The following is a 19,504-nucleotide window of genomic DNA, read 5'->3' on the forward strand; positions in this document are numbered from 1 at the left end:
TCTGGTTGCTCTTCTTTGCACTCTTTCTAGAGCAGCAATATCCTTTTTTGTAACGAGGTGACCAGAACTGAACACAATATTCTAGGTGAGGTCTTACTAATGCATTGTAAAGTTTTAACATTACTTCCCTTGATTTAAATTCAACACTTCTCACAATATATCTGAGCATCTTGTTGGCCTTTTTTATAGCTTCCCCACATTGTCTAGATGAAGACATTTCTGAGTCAACATAAACTCCTAGGTCTTTTTCATATTTCCCTTCTTCAATTTCAGTATCTCCCATATGATATTTATAATGCACATTTTTATTGCCTGCGTGCAATACTTTACACTTTTCTCTATTAAATGTCATTTGCCATGTGTCTGCCCAGTTTGGAATGCTGTCTAGATCATTTTGAATGACCTTTGCTGCTGCAACAGTGTTTTGTATTGTTTTGTATGTATTGTTTTGTATGATACTTGCAGCTATAAATAGATATTAAGTTCTAAACTGTTTTTCTTTACAGACTTGTGTGGAATAAGACTAATCTTGTTCCATTTCCAATAACTGTTCTGCTATAAATGACAATGTACTTTCTCTCTCTCTGATAATATAAGAGTCTTCTTATACACTAGACATACATTTTTATATATGGTACAGGATATTAGCGATGGGACTTCCACTCATAGAAATGTTTTCTTATTGATACAATACATGGATTGTTTGTAACCATAATTGGAATACTCATGAAACATTAACATGAAAGAATGTATTTCCCTTCACATATCATAAGTCAGTCAGAGGACCCCCCCTCTTAGAATAGGAAACATAGAAACTTGTAAGCATTGAAGAGGCTGGGGGCCCCAAGTCAAAATATCCTTATTCACGCTTTGCATCTGACTGACTTGTAGTTGGTGCCTACTGGTGCCTACTTTCAAGTTCAGGGTGAGGTTCATTTGAGGCAATCAGAATTGGCTCAGAGGGCACGTGTGAAACCTCAAAGCTGCAGTTATAATAAACCTTTCAACTGCATCGATTGCTGGATTCCGTTTGAAGGTGTCACAGAGTGTGCACGCAAAATTAGCATATGAAACGAAAAGGAGACAGGCTTGTGTTCTTTTAGATTTTTCAAGGTCTTTGACCTGGAGAATTAGACCATATCTTATTTGTGTTGCCTCCCCTCCCGTTCAGAAATTCTTCTTTTTTTATGGGTTGCTAGTGATCCCAGCATTACAAAAGGCTGAAATACCTCAGCCTAGGCTTGTTAAGCAGATAAAATTTCAAATACATCTGTCCCTGACAAAGCTGTGCCACTCAGGTTTCTCTTGAGGGCTTTAAGGGCATGTGTTCTGAGGATGAGATCCCATTGCTAGTCCTAAAATGTTCCAATCTGAGTGGTAAATGGTATTTCATAGTTAGACACATTGAAAAGATCTCGAGCAGTGTTTATAATGACAAAAGACAATGGCAATGGTTCAGGTCACACCTGCAAAATACGCAAAAGTAAAACCTCAATTCAGTTTTGGCTTACCAGACTTTTGCAGCATCCACAGACACACACCTTTTGGGTATACAACAGTCTATACATAATTCAACAAAATATTTCAGACAAGCACAAGTTAACCAAGATTCCACAGTACTCGGTTTCAGGAACTATTGAGTATTGTTACTGTCTGGTGCGTCTGCAGTGTCCATAATGTTATTTTAAATTAGGTTTATAGTAACAGTAGCACTGCTGTCTTTCTGCACAATGTTCCAGTTTACAGAATCCTGCCCTTTCTCTTTACCTGAATAGAAAATGTCTGGAAGCTAAAACCAGTGGCATTGTACAGCAAGCAAAATAGGCAACCTTCCAAAAGTGGTATTTATGTATTAGAATGAATGCATTTATGCAAGAGATGCTTTCAGGGTTTTTTTTTACTACCACTTCCTGCTGACAGCCAGGCCGCAGCACTGACAGAAGACGCCTGACAACATTAAAATAAAACGTGCTGCCACTAAATCTTCAGAGCTGGACAGTGCACAATTCACAAGAGCTTATTTAAGCAAATCCATAAGGGGTAGAGATGATTCCAGAACGTAAGGAGTAAGAGTTGAAAATTTAAGATTTATTGTACATTTTCAGGAAAACCAAAAATCTTTAATAGCCGTAAAGCCCTAAAGCTTATTGCACATCTACATCTGTAGACTACTACTTAAAAGTCTAATTCAAACCATATTTATCTATATATTCTGCAACCTTGGGTTTTCGGGCCTAACGTCGGCTGAATTCATGAGAAGGGAACTCAATTAGATGAGACGAGTTGGTTTGGTGACAGATCAAGCGCCCACAAAAGTTCTCACTGAAATGTCATTTTGAGTGCGATATGGGAGCTGGGTACCTGCAGCACAGTAGTCAGACCATGTGGACTGCTATAATGAGTAAAGGCACGCACGCAGTTCAGATATTTGATCTGCGACTGCAACCAGATTAAATCCTATTGACAAAAAAGCACCATGGCCAAACATATAGTTAAAAAAACTAGTATAAATGCAGCTGCCATAGTTGTTACAAAAGGCAGGAGGTCTTAAATGTTCAAACGGGTTCAGTTTTTAACGATTGAAGGAAGCAAAGCATAATCGCATTTTCTGATGAGGGAATCCTTAAAGGTTTCTTGAGTCATTGAATTTCTGAGTTTCATGAGCATCACATTTGGGTGGGATGGGGGCAGGGATTCCACTGAGGTGGGGGTCTGTCTGTGAACATGTATACCACTGAGGCTTGCTGAGGGAGGATGGCGTCGGGTTGTGGGGTTGAGAGAGATGGGGAGGGGGAAGGAAGTCTGAACAAATTGCGACGTAGTTAAAAGAGTGGGGCACAGAGTCTTGTTGAGAAAGCTACAGACAAAGCTGGTGAGCTTACCTTATGCACAAGGCTTCTTTTTTCAGACGGTTAAGATGCAAGTAGATAAGTTCTCAGGGAAAAGTAAACTGCACAGGAAACCACTAAACTCGAACCTCGCTTGAATTGAACTCAGACGTAGACCGCTAAAGAGAGGGCTTGAAACATTCTGACAAACCACACAGAGCTGAACCAAATATGTGTGCGTGTGTGTGTTATAGAATGAGCTAATAGAGAGCTGAAAGGACCTCTCGTTTTGACCTGTCAGGTCTGCCTGCAGAATCACTATGTTTTCTCCAGACAAATTCCAAGACTGAAAATATACTTGTGAATATATGGGGGGGATCTTCTGTGTTTTGAAAGTTTTCTTAAAATGTTTTCTTTTCTTTCGTATCTCTGAAGATTTGATGTGTTTTAAGTTATGGAAAAATAATTATGTTGTGAACAACTTTTTCTTACTTATCTAGAAACTGGTTGCTTTTTATGTTTAGAAAGCACAGTTTACTCTGGCTTATGCAATTGTAGTCATCAGCGTTTACATCTACATAAACTACAGGCGTTTAAGTCTGATTATTTACAGTTGTCATGCGACCCCTGAAAGATGCAAGGACTGTGCTTGCATTAGCTTCAATACAATAATATTTCTTGAGATAAAGCAGGAACGATTGATACATCAACTGAAAGAATCTGGCATCTCCCATTTCCCGCAATTTCTTATACTTTTGCAGACGCAGTTGTGAAGGATTTTAAGCCTCAATCCTGACTCCTGGGTCCTGGGTGTCCTGGGTGTCACATAGCAACCCTTCCTGACACATCTTTACACTGATATATTTCAATACAGTCTATTCACACAAGAGACATGGAATCAATATTTGCTGTAGGCTTCGATGTAATGTTATTTCCTTAATATATTATTGCAGGTGACCTCACTGGCATATTTCTATACAGTTTAAGCACTAACAGAGGCCTGTTTCTTAGACCAGCCTTTAAAAGGGTGTTGCTGGAGCATTCAGCTGACAGCTCAGACAGAGAATGTATGTAGGTAGCAGGGTGCTATGGATGCTAAACTGTAGATCACTTTTTGACTTGAGCATACAGATAACAATCTATGGGCCCTGGGTGGGTTTAACCAGCGGCATGGAGTGCCCCGAGGTGTTTCTTAAACTCGGTATCTAACAGCGGATATGACCTGACATCTTCTATTAGATTATCTATATATGTGTGTGTGTTGCATCTCCAGTCGCAGTGTTCTTTTCATGACGAATAAGGCTTGGTAAAATTAAGTTTGAAATTCATAATCGATTGACATTTGAAAATACGGTTAATAAAATACAGGTAAATGAAAATTGGGTTACACTTTGCATTGTGTGTCTCAAATTACGGTGTATTTACATAGTAGTTACTTAGTAAACACAGGTGTACTTACACAGTACAATGTTATTATGCATAGTTACAATGTACTTAATGTATAAACGATTTTGCATGCTATAACCCCAATTCTAACCTTAACCCTATATCCCTAACACAGTAATTTGTAGTGTTACACTTACTGTACAGTGTTATCGAATATTCTTTAAAACATTTTTAATTCATAATTTCTACTCTGCAGACTCACAGACTACTCCCTCTCTGCTCCTGACAGGTTTCTGGGGGGCTTATTTCTAGATACCAATGCACGGTTGTATCAGGCATGTGTATGAAGTTGCTCACACTGCATGATTGTATTACTTGTCATATGTGACCTGCACCTATTTACCTGTTATAATACAACCTATACATTACAGCTTTTTCATCATTGAACTTTGACAAACATTGTTGCTCTTCTTCATGTTGTGTATTTAGGACATACTGGTACCCACCCCCCCACCCCAGTCAAGTTGCTATAGTATTTCCAAAAAAAAAAAAAAACGTGTTGGTTGCATGTTATGTTCCTCGATTTGCTTGCAGAGCTCATTCTATTTTGCAATTTCAGTCCATTTCAACCTCTCTATTTTACAAAATAAAATGCCCTTTTCATTTCTATTTCTGCCAGCAGTGTGTAGCTCTCCTATGTTGTTGGAGGCCATTCAGCCCATCTTGCTCGTTTGGTTGTTAGTAGCTTATTGATCCCAGAATCTCATCAAGCAGCTTCTTGAAGGATCCCAGGGTGTCAGCTTCAACAACATTACTGGGGAGTTGGTTCCATACCCTCACAATTCTCTGTGTAAAAAAGTGCCTCCTATTTTCTGTTCTGAATGCCCCTTTCTCTAATCTCCATTTGTGACCCCTGGTCCTTGTTTCTTTTTTCAGGTCAAAAAAGTCCCCTGGGTCGACATTGTCTATACCTTTTAGGATTTTGAATGTTTGAATCAGATCGCCGCGTAGTCTTCTTTGTTCAAGGCTGAATAGATTCAATTATTTTAGCCTGTCTGCATACGACATGCTTTTTGAACCCAGGATAATTCTGGTTGCTGTTCTTTGCACTCTTTCTAGAGCAGCAACATCTTTTTTGTAACAAGGTGACCAGAACTGAACACAATATTCTAGGTGAGGTCTTACTAATGCATTGTAAAGTTTTAACATACTTCCCTTGATTTAAATTCAACACTTCTCACAATATATCCGAGCATCTTGTTGGCCGTTTTTATAGCTTCCCCACATTGTCTAGATGAAGACATTTCTGAGTCAACATAAACTCCTAGGTCTTTTTCATATTTCCCTTCTTCAATTTCAGTATCTCCCATATGATATTTATAATGCACATTTTTTTGCCTGCATGCAATACTTTACACTTTTCTGTATTAAATGTCATTTGCCATGTGTCTGCCCAGTTCTGAATGCTGTCTAGATCATTTTGAATGACCTTTGCTGCTGCAACAGTGTTTGCCACTCCTCCTATTTTTGTGTCGTCTGCAAATTTAACAAGTTTGCTTACTATACCAGAATCTAAATTTATTTGCTTCCCTTTACTGTTTTACTACCATCACACTCGATTAACATAAATGTTAAATTATTCAGTCTTAGCTGATCCATATTTTACCTGATTAGATGTTTGAATTAGCTCCAGTTTTGAAAATGAGCATTGGCCGCAGTGATAGTTACTGGCAGTTTCAAATACAAAATGAGAAATGCAAACTGCACTCTTTTGTCGTAATAGCAGGTTATCTGGAAATGTGCTGTCCTTATCGCTTACGAATATGTACGTGTATAATAGGTTTGTAAATATATATGCAGTCAAAAAATGTTTAGCAAATAATACAAAGATAGTACACCATGCTTTGTTATGTAATGTTGTTTTTTTATTATTATTTGTGTCAGCAGAATCAGCAGAGCTGATTATTCATTTATTTATTGTTTTTTGGGGACCAAATGAGGCAGGCTGTGTTTTAAGACAACCTAAAAACTTCATAGAAACCCGGTTTAAGAAAGCTGTACGATATCATTAAGTGTGAATTTGTGTATTTGTAACGAGAATTGCTCAGTCTAAAAGAAAACTACATGAAAACACACACAACCCGAAACTACTACCAAAACAGAGTGAGAAAAAGGTGAGACTTATTTTAATTTTTCCATGGAGATTGCCCCACTGTAATCCATATAAACCTAGGTCATTTCCTCCTGTTGATTTCTCTCCAATGTATTTTCCGAAGTACTGGTACCTTCACATACATTTGTTGGTATGGTATTGAAATAGCGTGTCAGCATTGGTGTTTTGTTTAACATCTCTTGTGTTTCTGCTTTTCAGCGTCGCTCTCATGCTTCCTAGGTGCTGCTTTGTCAGACATTTACAGGTTCTGATCTGCGTCACGTTCGCGCCGCAGCACACCTGATAAAAGTGGCACGTGACTTGATCGCAGGTCAAGTCATATGATCAGATAGTCCCTGCTCCTCCAATGCAATACGACCTGGTTAAACAGACCTGTTGTTCCGTTCCATGCAGTCACACGCTACTTATTCATGTTTTAGATATTGTATTATAAATTATATATATTTTTTGTGGCCCCTCAAAATCTGAGGCCCTGGGCTGCAGCCCCTAAAGCCCCTGCGTTAATCTGGCCTTGGTAGGATGGGCACATATTTTTTTAGATTTCAACAACAAACAAAAAAATAAAATTATTATTAACAGTTTTTACCTAACTTAAACATATCTAAAATTAAAATATATAAAAAATGATTTAAAACGTGTAGAAATGCTTTTTTAAGCACCAAATCCTGCTACCCTTTTCTTCTCTGCGGCCATCTTGGATTTAAGTGTTGCACTCTACTGACTTTAGCTTTCTGAATTAAAAAAAGAAAAAAAAAAAAATTAAAAACAAAAAAACTTTTTAAAGAAAAAGTTTACTCTAAGCTTGGTTGTGTTTTTAAATTGAAAGTTAGTTTTTCTTTTAATGCAACAGCCTGCCCCTAAAAACGCATCTCTCCCATCTGTCAGGACTGCCCAGAAGGCGTGGCACCTACAGACACGTGTCTGTGCAGTAAATCTGTACTGCAAAAAATGGATAGGGGTCATTTTTAAATGCAAGGGTTTTGTTTATAATGTATCGAAACATAACATATTATAGCATGTTTAAAAGCGTTTTTATTTGTCTGTTAAGAAATTATAACTATTCCAGTTTTGCAATATGTGTTATAGTATTTTTTTAGCGGTCAAAAGTCACCATAACAATGTTTTACATGCTAAGAATTTGTAAAGAGTGCATTTGCCACTGAAAAGGCAGGTCATGTGATTATTTGTATATAAATAAATTGTTTAGCTTTTTTAATTTATTAATATATTAATCTAATTTAAACTTGTGTAAATTGTTACACAATTGCAACTTTGTAATTTATATAAAGTTGATATATTTAAAGCATAATATATAATTTGGTATCATGCTATTTGTTGCAGTTGAGTAGTTTAAAACAATGGTTAAATAAATAAAATAAGTAATTAATTAATATGCAATTGACCATTTGCTGAAGTTTTGTTAAAACTACTATGTTAAAACTACCAAGCCTAAAAATATTCAACATACACAGGAGTTATGAGCTCAAACGGCAGTCTAATGACAGACACAAACACAAGCATATGTCAGATCTATGTCATACCCCCATTAATCTATAGTTTTTAACTGTTTACCTATTATACCAACCACTGTACAAGCGTATTTTAAATTACCTAGTTCATGTTAAGCATTGCTGGAGCCGCAGCACTGTGTCCCGTCCTCCCCCCGTACAACGAAAGGCAGTTTGTCTAAGCTTAATTTCACGCATTTTATTTCTATTTTCAATTAATTTCCTCACGTTGTAGACCATTTTCTTTAATTTAATTTATTGATTATTTTAAATTAAAGATGAAGTAGTGATTAAAATATCACAAATCACATATTTCAGGGGTCGATCATTTTGCCTAGCAACGGCAAATACATATATTTCGTGCATAACTCCATTGCTCAAAATCTATACATCTAATTTATCATTTACATTTTTAGAATTTAATAAATGTAATAAACTCTATTCCTAATTCCGTACAATAACTACTGCTCTGCTGCTCCCGCATACTATTCGCTGTTAGAATGCTGGTGTCTGACTCGAATCTCACCCCAGCTGCATCATAGCCAACTGTTTGAAAATTATAAGCTTGTCACCAAGTGCGTACAATGTTAACGCCTTAATATCTAAAATGTCGACCATGATTGGCTCTTGATTTAAATGACGTTTTATTATAGACACATTCAACAACCAATAGTTTAAGTCTCAGCTCGGCCCTGATTGGTTTAGGTTTTGAAATCATCGCGTAAAGGAAATAAAACGAAAAAAAACGCCCTTCTGTATGACGTACGTTTTAGGGCCTACACTGGCAGAAAGCTTAGGCTGTCTACTTTTAATTTATTACACAAACATGAATCAAAATCGACAAGGACTCATCAACCGTGAGTTTGAAAAAGTGTAGAAAAATAAAACTCGGTGCCGCGGACCCGTTCGAAATGCATATTTTGCACTGTCAGAAAAACAGGTTTGGCCGTGATGCGTTGTTTTGAGATCACTACAAGAAAGTACTACAAGCAAAAATAAATTACATTGCACATGTTATGTCGTCTTCTTCAGTTACTATACTATACTTAAATGTGTGTTTTAGATTTTAATTTAATATTTTTATTCATTTTCTACGAGTTTGAATGTGCTTGAGACCGTGTTTTTTTCAGAAATGGCAGTTTTTAAAGGGAAATAAAACAAAAACCTTCAAAGTATGAGTCTTATGAATGTTATTTATGTTTACCGGAGTATTTATACTTCTACAAAATACAGAAAGATGGTGCTTCACTGTTTTGTATTTAATTATACAACGAGTTGAAAACTGCCAAGTTCATGAGTATCACAGAGCGCTCAGTGTTCGCCATAGAGGAAGGATCGCCAGGTGCCTCCTTCAACAGGTAGCACAGCCACTGCGCTTAACCTGCTGCTTACTTTACAGTTAGAATTTTAGACCCGAGTTAGGCGCGTTTTTTTTCTTTTGACTCGGTACTAATAAAATTAATTCCTGGATAGGACAAACAACATGACAACGAACGTGCTGCATATATGGCCTTTATTATAGAATGCCCGATGGGAAGCAAGTACCACTATTTTTATGCTTTTATAGTGCTCTGAAATATTATCTACCTAGGTGTATTTAATTTTTAAACAGGTCCAGGAAATACTAATTTTATTCCATAACCTACCCCGGAAAAATATGTAAATTCTCTGCGATTTAAGTTAGACCCCTAGCTATAACCCTTTCTTTGTGTTGCTGTTTGGGCAAACGAAATGGATTTTCATGCCCACTGTATCTCCAATACAACCCACAACTTCCCTTAATAACCAGGCTCATTAGAGGTTGTTTTTAAATATGTACATGTGTTCTAACTAACTGATTTAATCATTATTTAGTGAAATGAACTGCGCTCTACGTAATCTCAATTTAATAATATAGTGTAGCGTGCACGGGGGAAGGCAGCAGTAGGGTAGGTGATGTTAATCACACACAGACATAAGCCCGATATACGCTCCTTGCAAGCCAGCTCTTTGTACAGCGGTATCGGCGCTATGCTTTATTGTGGGAGGTCCTGGGTTTGCGCCCGCCCTCCGTCTGTGTGTGGATTGCCGTGCATCGAGATTGCTATATGTTGGTTGTTCCCTTACTTTTACTAGACCTTACGAGGGTTACTGTACATGTAGTTCTGAAGTGAATATATGAATTTAGTACCAGGAACTGTAGGCCACACGGCATACCAAGCTGAACCAGCCCTTGTTTGCTGTTGTCAAGAGGTACAGCATCCTGTATGGCAATAATTCTGTGCTTCCAAGCCTGTGTTGTCCCAATTGAGTTCCACCCCCTGGGAGCTCCAGTCCTTGGTCGGCAAAGGAATAGCCTGGACTCGAACTCGCGACGTCCACATTATAGGGCGCATCCTGCACTCCACGCGGAACGCCTTACTGGATGAGCCACTCGGGAGCCCGTCTAGTGACATTTCTGTCGACTTTAGAATGTCGAAATAACGACATCTATAGCGACTTTGTGTGGTTTCTCTAGCGACATTCTGCTTTGTGGAGTTGGTAACACTGCCTGTGGTTTCATGTTTTGAGTATGCACTGTAGGTTTGTGTACAGTAGCTTAGTTTTGTTTGAATTTGTATGAAACTCATCCCTCTGGGAGAGCTTAAATCTCAGTTTACACTCATACAAAATGTATTCCAGCTGTCATTTCAAAAGGACTGAAAAGCTTTTAATTTTTTTTATATATATATGAAAGTAATTATTGTACTGTATAAGGGAGTTCATCTGTAATGAATCCTGGAGGAAATTTATTGCTCAGCCTTTTTTTATATATTTTTTGTATTAATAAACACGGCAGACTATATTAAATGCATAGTATAACCATGGGAAAAGTGTAACGGGTGTGCAATGTGATTTATTATTAAATTTTCTTGTGTGTGTAATTTGTTTCATTTTTTATACTCTATTTATTTTATTGATTGTATTGTGTGATTTATTATTTTTAAAACATTGATAATGTTGTACGGCTCCTTTTAAACCTCCCGAAAACTTTTGAATCTCCTTTTGAGATTAGGTGTATAAAAACACATCAGGTCAACCAAATGAGAGAGCTACCGGGTTTCGTAAATTGTGAGCTGAGAGCATGGGTCTGTGAACTGCCGTTCGGTAAGATTGCTTGAAGTTTAAACTGTATTACTTACATGCGCTGGAAATTGGCTGGGGCGCTAGGTGCTAATGTTAAACTTTCGGTAGTATTCATGTTGAATAGTTTAGTCCGTTCTAGTGGTTTGGTACAGTAACCCTCGTGCTCTCAGACCGTGGGAACTATTTTGTATGTGTCTTGGCTAAACAAAAGAAAACTGCTCTTTTTAACTTTAAAATAAATATCTTGATACCTTCTCCTTAACTATTGCCGTCCCTGTTTTACCGTGGTAGTTAGCGTGTTTTAAATTTGCAGAACTAGCTTTTTCTTTATTATCATTTGGTGTATTTATTGTCTATCCACAATATATTTATATGTATACAGTACATTAAACTGATTGCAAACTCGTATTTTAGCATCATGTATACTGATTAAATGGTGTCTACTGGAGTGTTTACAATTAAGCATTTAAAGCATATGGTGCTTTTTTTATGAAAGTCACAATTTGCTGCTATTTTGAAGTGTTGTATTTGGAGATGCATGATGCTCTGTTGATGTTTATCGCTTCTATGAAGATCACTACTTGCTGCTTGTTTTTGAAGTGTGTTATTTAAAAGCATATGAAGCTTTATCTACCTTTTGAATTGTGCTTGTGAAAATCACTATCTTTTTCAAGTGTTTGTGTGAAGCTCCTATTTAAAATACTATAGTACTTTGGGCCTGATTACCAATGATAGTCTGGACGTTTTATGTGACTTGAGCAGTCATTGCTTTCCAGTGTGTTTTGCTCATTGCCTCTGTGTGTGTGTGTGTGTGTGTGTTCCTTCATATTTACACCTGGTTGTCTGTTGTGATGCGTGCACCACCGTACAGTATATTACACAGCAACGTGCTGCAAAAACATCAGATTCAGCTGCCAGGTGGGGCTGTTTCCTCTGTCATATATATGGACGGATTCAAGCTTTATTTTCAGTCACACAACCCTTTAGAGAAGTTGGGTTACTGGTTTATTACAGTGCATTATCATAAAAAACCACAACATTACCAGCAATAACAACAGCACAATACTATTGTGTAGTGTTTGTATTTATAGATGGAATCTGTGCTGCTCATATAATGTTACATGAAATTAGAAGTTGTGTAAGCGGGGTGGGGGGGGGAGATCTTAAGCAAGCAATTGAGACAATACACAGAGCTATTCTATACAGCTGCAAGCTACTGTGTCTGGGTTCTCGCAGTTCAACCCTCCATGGAATACATTTTCAGTAACTGATAGGATTCATTCAAACTGAAAAAAGAACCAGGATTAACTAGAAATGTTTACTTTAATGTCCTTGGAAACATACTGGGAACCGTTTAGATATTTTTAATGTCTGTTTCTGAAATGTAATTGAAACCCCCTGTCAGATAGGTAATTCCTTTTGCCGGATGTGGTTTGTCTCACTTTGCGCCTTTCAATATCTGAATGTTCACAGAACTTTCAATAGGTTAGGCTGACATTTAATTGGTAGGGTCTTAAGATTAAGCATGCATTTACTCTAGTTTACCATTACTATGTACACACTTTAATGCAATTCAATTCAAATTATTGTTTTTATGTAGTGCCTTTCATGCCACAGTACCTCAAAACGCAATGTAATACTGTCTATTTGAGACCATGTGAGCTGCTAGTGTACATACATATGCACATTTTACTGATTACTTGATAAGTGCAGCCTGGGCAGTTAAGACTTGCACATAATTGTATGCTAAGTAAGATTTATAGAAGTATCTACCCTGTTCAGTATGCAGTCCAAAATTAAATGCATTCTGTAGGATTCTGGGCTCTCATATATGTTATTTATTATTATTATTATTATTATTATTTGTTTATTTAGCAGATGCCTTTATCCAAGGCGACTTACAGAGACTAGGGTGTGTGAACTATGCATCAGCTGCAGAGTCACTTACAATTACATCTTACCCAAAAGACGGAGCACAAGGAGGTGAAGTGACTTGCTCAGGGTCACACAATGAGTTAGCGGCTGAGGTGGGATTTGAACCGGGGACCTCCTGGTTTTATTTAACCACTGGACCACACAGCCTCAGTCTCCTCACTTTTTAAACCATTTCTCCTGTTTAAAATAACTTTTTAGTGGTTTCTGATGCTGTTCCAATGCTTTTGTTATCCACAGAGGCAGAAGTTCTCGGGCTGACGGACCCCAAACTGTGCTACATTCTTGATGGAGTGCTCCTCCTCTACTCAGTAATCATCACGGCTCTGTACTTCAAAAACAAGGTGAGAAGCAGCAGTTCCCTGCCCAAAATCAGAGCACACACATGCCTGTGTAAACACAGAAGGTGTCATTCATGAGATTGAAATGACCAAGCTCAGCAAGACCTCTCCAGGGAGAGAGCATTGCTGCAAGGTGCTGGAGGAGATTGCATGAAATAGAGACAGAGACAGGTAGGATGAGCAGGTATAAACAGAACACGGGCGGTGGAAGTGAGTTCAATGAAGGGAAGGGGGGGCGGGGGCTGAAGGCAAGGGTGTCCCCGGGGGCGTTCTTTACATTTTGTTTTCTTGCTGGTGTTTTAAGCCAGGGTTTATTTACTCCCTTATTCGCATAATTGACTTAAGTACAAAATACAATGGGAATGGTCTGTGTTAGAGTGGCCTAGGGAATTTGAGCCACACTATTTTAGATGTACCACTCTTTAGATCATTAACACAGACCCCATGGTGTTTATCGCCTGTGTGGTGACGGTGGTTTAGTTTGACTGCTAGTTTACAGCAGTGCGTGGTCGAGTGTGAGTGTTAAACAGGAAGCAATGGCCATTTATTAAATGCTTTTGGACAATTGGATATTCATGTTATGGTTTAACATCCCAATATTGTGACTATTGAGGCTGTATAAAGTTGATAACAAAAATAACTGACTGTATAGGGTTGTTAATTGTACAGGTATCATGCAACATAACCAACAATAAAATGTTTCTCGCTTTTTCACCTTTTGTGTTGCAGTTCAGTAAGGCAAAAGACAAACCCCAAAAGGAAAGCCTGTATGCAGTAAGTATCAGTGCTGCTTTAAGTTAGTATTGGCAAAATCCAGTCAATAACTTTACATGCTTGATAATATTCATGTATATTCATGTATATATATATATATATATATATATATATATATATATATATATATATATATATATATATATATAATATAATATGTAGTATTCATGTGACATCACCACTGTGTGCTGCAGTTTTCTAACATAGATTGTCAAAAGGCGCTCTTTATCCCTGTGAAAATGTAAACATTCAGTAAGGTAACACTAATAGAGCTGGGATAATTAATCGAGTTACTCGAGTTGTGGCGATTATTTTAATACTCGACAATCTTTTTGGTATTCAAGTAATCGCCTTAATATATGCATACGGTATATTAGCAGCTACATTCACGCCAGGTGCGTTCTCAAATAATAATTCCGATCAGCTGTTCACTTGGTCTGCTCTAGGCAGGAATACTGAACAACACATCGCTATTACTGATTTGGTTGAGAGAGTGAAGGTGATATATTAGTAAAAGATGACAAAAAAAAACTTAGGCCTATGTGAAGATGATACGTCTTCTGGTATCCTGTGACTATCCCTGCTCTCTCTGTTAGATAAATAAAACCCGTTTGCATCAAATTGCAAGTCAGACGTATTTCTTCAATAATACCCACGCAATCCTATTCGAAACATGATTTTGCTAATGTGTCGGTACTTCTTTATTGTTATTTTACAAGCAGCAGAATTGTCGCAATATTGTTTAGATCCTGCTAGAACGTAACGATGTTGTTGTTACGTTAGCAAAGCGCTTTCATTGGGCGAAAAATTTAATGAAACAAAACAGTCTGTAAAACCTTTTTGTGGCGACGTGTTGAGAGTGGAAAGCGGGAACACAGCAATATGGCGGATGCACATAGCAAGACTGTTACTAGTGCAGAAGAACAGGGAAAGAAAAGGAGTTTGGAAAGTGATGGAAGTGTGAGGCCCGGTGCCAAGAACCGCCAGACACACAAGCGTTGTGTGGGATTGCTTTGGCCAACCTAACAATTCACAGGTTCAGTGCATAATATGCAAAGGAAAGATGAAATATCATCACAGCTTTGCTGCAACATCTAAAAAGGAGGCACCCAACCGTCTCTCACTTGGGAAGTAATATTATTCATATAAGAAGTAAGTCGATATATACAGTACGATGCTGTTTTTGTCAAATGAAGTTTCTTTTTTTATGATAAGAGGAATTACTTGTTCATTTAGCACATGAAAATAAACTATACATTTCGCACTTGCTATTGAATACAGCAAGTATATTATAATCTGTTATTGTGTAAGTGCTAACACCAAGTATTGGTCTAATCTTAGACTTTTACCAGCACTATCAAACTTGTCAAAAAAAAAACAAAAACACACGCTGCATCAGTCATAGAATTGCTGAATTTGTATCAATCCTCTACAGCACTATTAGTTAATGGCATAATAAACACTATTTACAATTTTACTCCAGGTTATTATTTCATTTTTATTTTTAAGTTTGATTCTGGACAGTTAGTGTCTTATTACCTGTATGGAGTCTTAATTATACTTTTATTATATGTTTTTAAAAGCTAAAAAAAACACGTGAATTATAAAAATATCTAAATCTGTCATTTTTAAATGTCTTTCAAAATTAATTAAATAGCTTCAAAGATACTGAGCCTTTGCAGTGGTGGAAGAACAATATGCATCGCCTTCCTCGCCTGGCCAAACTAGCTAAACGGTTTCTCAGTATCCCTGCTACCTCTGCTCCATCTGAAAAGGCTTTTTTCAGCAGCTGGTGCTATTGTGACAAGAAAATGTGCCAGCCTTAGCCCTAGCCACGTTGATATGCTGGTGTTTGTTTTTCAACATGCTATGTCATGTTAAAATGTGTTCATGGGACAACACAATTAAATAATGAGCACAGTTTTCAGGCAACAACTTAAGAAAAGGTTCAGTATTTTTGTAATTTTTGTACTACAGACTTTTGTTTTAAGTGAATAGTGTCTGTTAACTATTTTTGCAAATAAGTTATTGACTTCTTTAAAGGTTAATGAGTTGACTTTATAAGAATTTTGCTCCACTTGTTAAGCAAACAGCAAAAATTCCAAGTAGGTTGAAGTGACAAGAATTATTAAGTTTTACAATTGCTTTCCAAAAATTCAGGAGCAAATTTTGTACTGTAGTTATTTATGTGAGAAAGCATTTTCTGATTAATAAAACTGTAAAAAAAAAAAAAAAAAAAGTTATGTGTTGTTGTCCGAGTGAGACTTGCTATTTTAGAAAGAGACCATCAACAGAGTAAGACAACTAAACCAGTAGGCCCTACTGGAGATAATGTTACAGAATATCATCTACTATAGTGGGGGTGCCTTTTCTGCATTATTAAATGAAAAAAAAATAATTAATCGAAATTAACAGATTAATCGATGAATCGAAATTATTAATCGTATTCGTGTCGATTATTTAAATGAATCACTCAGCACACCTCTAAACACTAAGAGAATGAATTCCTGTTTTCTATCGTTGGGTGACTCCACCTGCCAAGCTTCTTTGCTATTCATATTTGTTCAGTGGATGTTTTTTCCATAGCAGCAGATGTGTATATTCTGAAAAGACATAGTGTTTGAAACCAAGTGGGCTCTCAATCCTCACAGGTTGTGCACTAGAGCTGCCTCTTCACCAAATGCAGCTGCAGGGGAATTGGGTCCGACGCAAAAAGGCATGCTAGCTGTGGGTTTGCAAAGCAGGGATGTTCTTTAGCTGCCGTTGCCAGGTGGCTGGGGTGGAGGACTTGCCGGGAGGTGGTTTTGAGTCCCAGTCCTTGGCTTTGTTCTTGGGTTGCCACAGCTGTTTTGCGAATAATCAGTTTATTCACCATCCATTTATTTTTGTGCCTATTCTCCCTAACAGTAGAGAAAGGAAATGAGTAGTGGCATTCTGTAAGCACTTGAGATGTAAATATGAACTTATGAGCAAATGTTAAGAAATATAAATTGTAAGAATGTCAGGAAATGTATTTAATTTATATAGCCTACCGTGCTTTACTTTTTTGAATGACAAGTTTTTGCTGGTGCTGAAATGCTTAATGCTTGTTTTTATTTTTTTATTAAATCCTAAAATAAATAGTTACAACTTGTGAAGCTGCCATTGCCCCTCAGTTGTGTGTGTGTCTGTGTTTAAAAACACACACTATCTAACCTTACAATAACATGTTTTTAAAAGTTATATTTAATGAGTGAATTCTGTAACTTGGAGTTGTGTAACACACTGTAGTGATAAATGACTATGAGAGAGACTTATCTTGTTTCCAGCTCTGACCAGACAGTCTTTCTTATTGACAAACTGGACAATTGGTGGCTTTATAATTTTTGTGTTTTGTGTTTCTTTTGGTCTAATGCCTAAATGATCTCCTCCCTCACAGCAATGCAAGTACAATTACAGAAAGCATGGCATCACTGTGGTTATCACCTGTACTGGTTATGAAAAACATCCCTCAACACACCGAAGCAGGCTTCACTTGGCCTATACCACAATACCAGTAGATCCTATTCACAAAGCTTGTTTGCAAAGATATTTTTTTAAAATGAGTCATCGCCAATTATTATTATTTTTTTTCCCAATTTAGAATGTCCAATTATTTTTAGGCTCAGCTCACCGCTACCACCCCTGTGCTGACTCGAGAGGGGTGAAGCGTGTGCCGTTAGCCGCCCGCTTCTTTACACACTGCATGCTCACCATGCAGTGCCACGGTCGACAATAGAATAGCCTGGAGTCGAACCGGCAACGTCCCGGCTGTAGGGCGCATCCTGCACTCCACGCGGAGCCCCTTTGCAAAGATGTTTTGAAGTTATTTTTGATTAATTCATTTGTTGATCTACTTTAAATGGCATTCCTTTAAACTGTTCATTTGTTATCATATGCATTATAAATGATTGCACAATGGGCAAAGTGTATCAGTATTTCTTAACTCTATTTCCTTAAAACAGGACTTGGATAGGAGCCGTGTTGAGGTATATGACCAAGCCAATTCCCGGCCACGTGATCCTGAGACAGGTGGTGTTGGAAAGGTAATGGCGTGACTTCATTTTATAAACTTCTTTCCCTCTTAGAAGCTGCTGAAACTGAAAAAACTGTGTAACATCTGTTCACTGCTAGAAAAAACAAAACAAAAAAACAAGTAAGGTTTGCTTTCTACTGCTCTGTTGGCCATAAAACTTTACACCACTGATTGACTATGCACACTTTATTGTTGCTTGGTAACCGGGATGTATCCCTGGGCTGTAAAACAGGGCTGCTTGGTTGGCAGAGGACATGCAATAGATCCAGTTCAGGAGACACTGTCGTTGTTTAAGAGGTCTCAGGGGAACACGTCTAGATTGCAGGTCCCTGGAAATGACATGATTCTTTGATAACTACATGAGAGGGTCCCCTAAATTTAACAGGTTAGGGTGCCGTTCAGATATGGGGGAAACCCCTTCTTGTCTCCCTTTCAGATACCCAGTGGCCCCAATCTTAGCAATCATGGAACAGGCAACTGGCATTGTACTACCATTCTTTGCATCGCTAACACACATATTGCTTGGCTGTTCATTCATAATCCTTTAAATTAGTGCAGGGTCTAATATTTCAATATTCAAACAAACACAGCTTGGAATGTAGTCGGTGGCAAAAAGGACCACAAAATATTTGTTCATATAACAGAATTTAAAAAATGACCATGAAACCAATGCAATAAGACTTTTGAAATACGTAACATACAATCCACTGCACAGAAGAGTGTTCTTCTCCATTCTTAAACAGGTCATTTAACTGGGTTTCTTTTACTCCAGATAGCTTTTTTTTATTTTTTATTGTAACATACAGTATAGCCGGTTCAAAATGACAATATTAAATTTGTACATTTAAAAATATATTCCAATTAAAAACCTATGTTTGTCTCATCAGTGCTTGAAATGCTGCTGCTGCTTCTGTTCAATGTAGGCTACAATACTGTACAGTATGTAATGTAGATAACTCTATGGTCTCAATAGTCCACGTTGGTGCTGAACAAGTTATAGTGGGCTGCGCACATAAACCCATCTCCCTCTTAATTCCTGGCACATGTTAAAGGATTCTGGGAGCAGGTCCTTGGTTGCTGCACTCAAGGAGAGCCCCCGTCAGGGTCCTGTTTCACAGCACTAGAAAGCACAGAGTTGGCCCCCCAGGAGGGCCCCAAAGCTTTCTCATACTTTTGTTTTGTAAGTACTGTGTTTCTAGTTCAGATGTGCAGGTATAAATACGCCTAAACCACATCTGCTTCCTGAGCCTTTTCCTTGTGAAACTGCTCTCATCCACGCCTAAGTGTTTTGGGTTGGCTGTTTGGTAGTAGTGGTGGTGTTGGTGGGGGCAGGTATTATTTTCTCACAGAAACCATGTTAGAGTGGAAAGATGTGCAAAGATTACAGTGTAATAGCTGGGATC

The 19,504-nt window shown here is 37.7% G+C and overlaps 1 protein-coding gene across 3 annotated transcripts in view; it reads left to right on the plus strand.

Moving 5' to 3' along the window:
- Positions 1 to 19,504, plus strand: part of LOC117405206 (T-cell surface glycoprotein CD3 zeta chain-like) — a 44,627-nt gene that overhangs the window by 16,951 nt on the left and 8,172 nt on the right. Inside the window, exons 1-4 of one of the 3 annotated variants that reach the window (XM_034008077.3) lie at positions 8,619 to 8,752; positions 13,173 to 13,276; positions 14,003 to 14,047; positions 18,031 to 18,111. In XM_034008077.3, the coding sequence (XP_033863968.3) occupies positions 8,653 to 8,752; positions 13,173 to 13,276; positions 14,003 to 14,047; positions 18,031 to 18,111 (330 nt within the window). In that variant the 5' untranslated portion in view covers positions 8,619 to 8,652. Of the gene's footprint in view, positions 1 to 8,618; positions 8,753 to 10,400; positions 11,022 to 13,172; positions 13,277 to 14,002; positions 14,048 to 18,030; positions 18,112 to 19,504 lie in introns of those variants that run through there. The other 2 variants (XM_059030525.1, XM_034008078.3) reach the window with 2 other exon arrangements.

The sequence above is a fragment of the Acipenser ruthenus genome, chromosome 9 (genome assembly GCF_902713425.1).
Source record: "Acipenser ruthenus chromosome 9, fAciRut3.2 maternal haplotype, whole genome shotgun sequence".
Taxonomy (NCBI): domain Eukaryota; kingdom Metazoa; phylum Chordata; class Actinopteri; order Acipenseriformes; family Acipenseridae; genus Acipenser; species Acipenser ruthenus.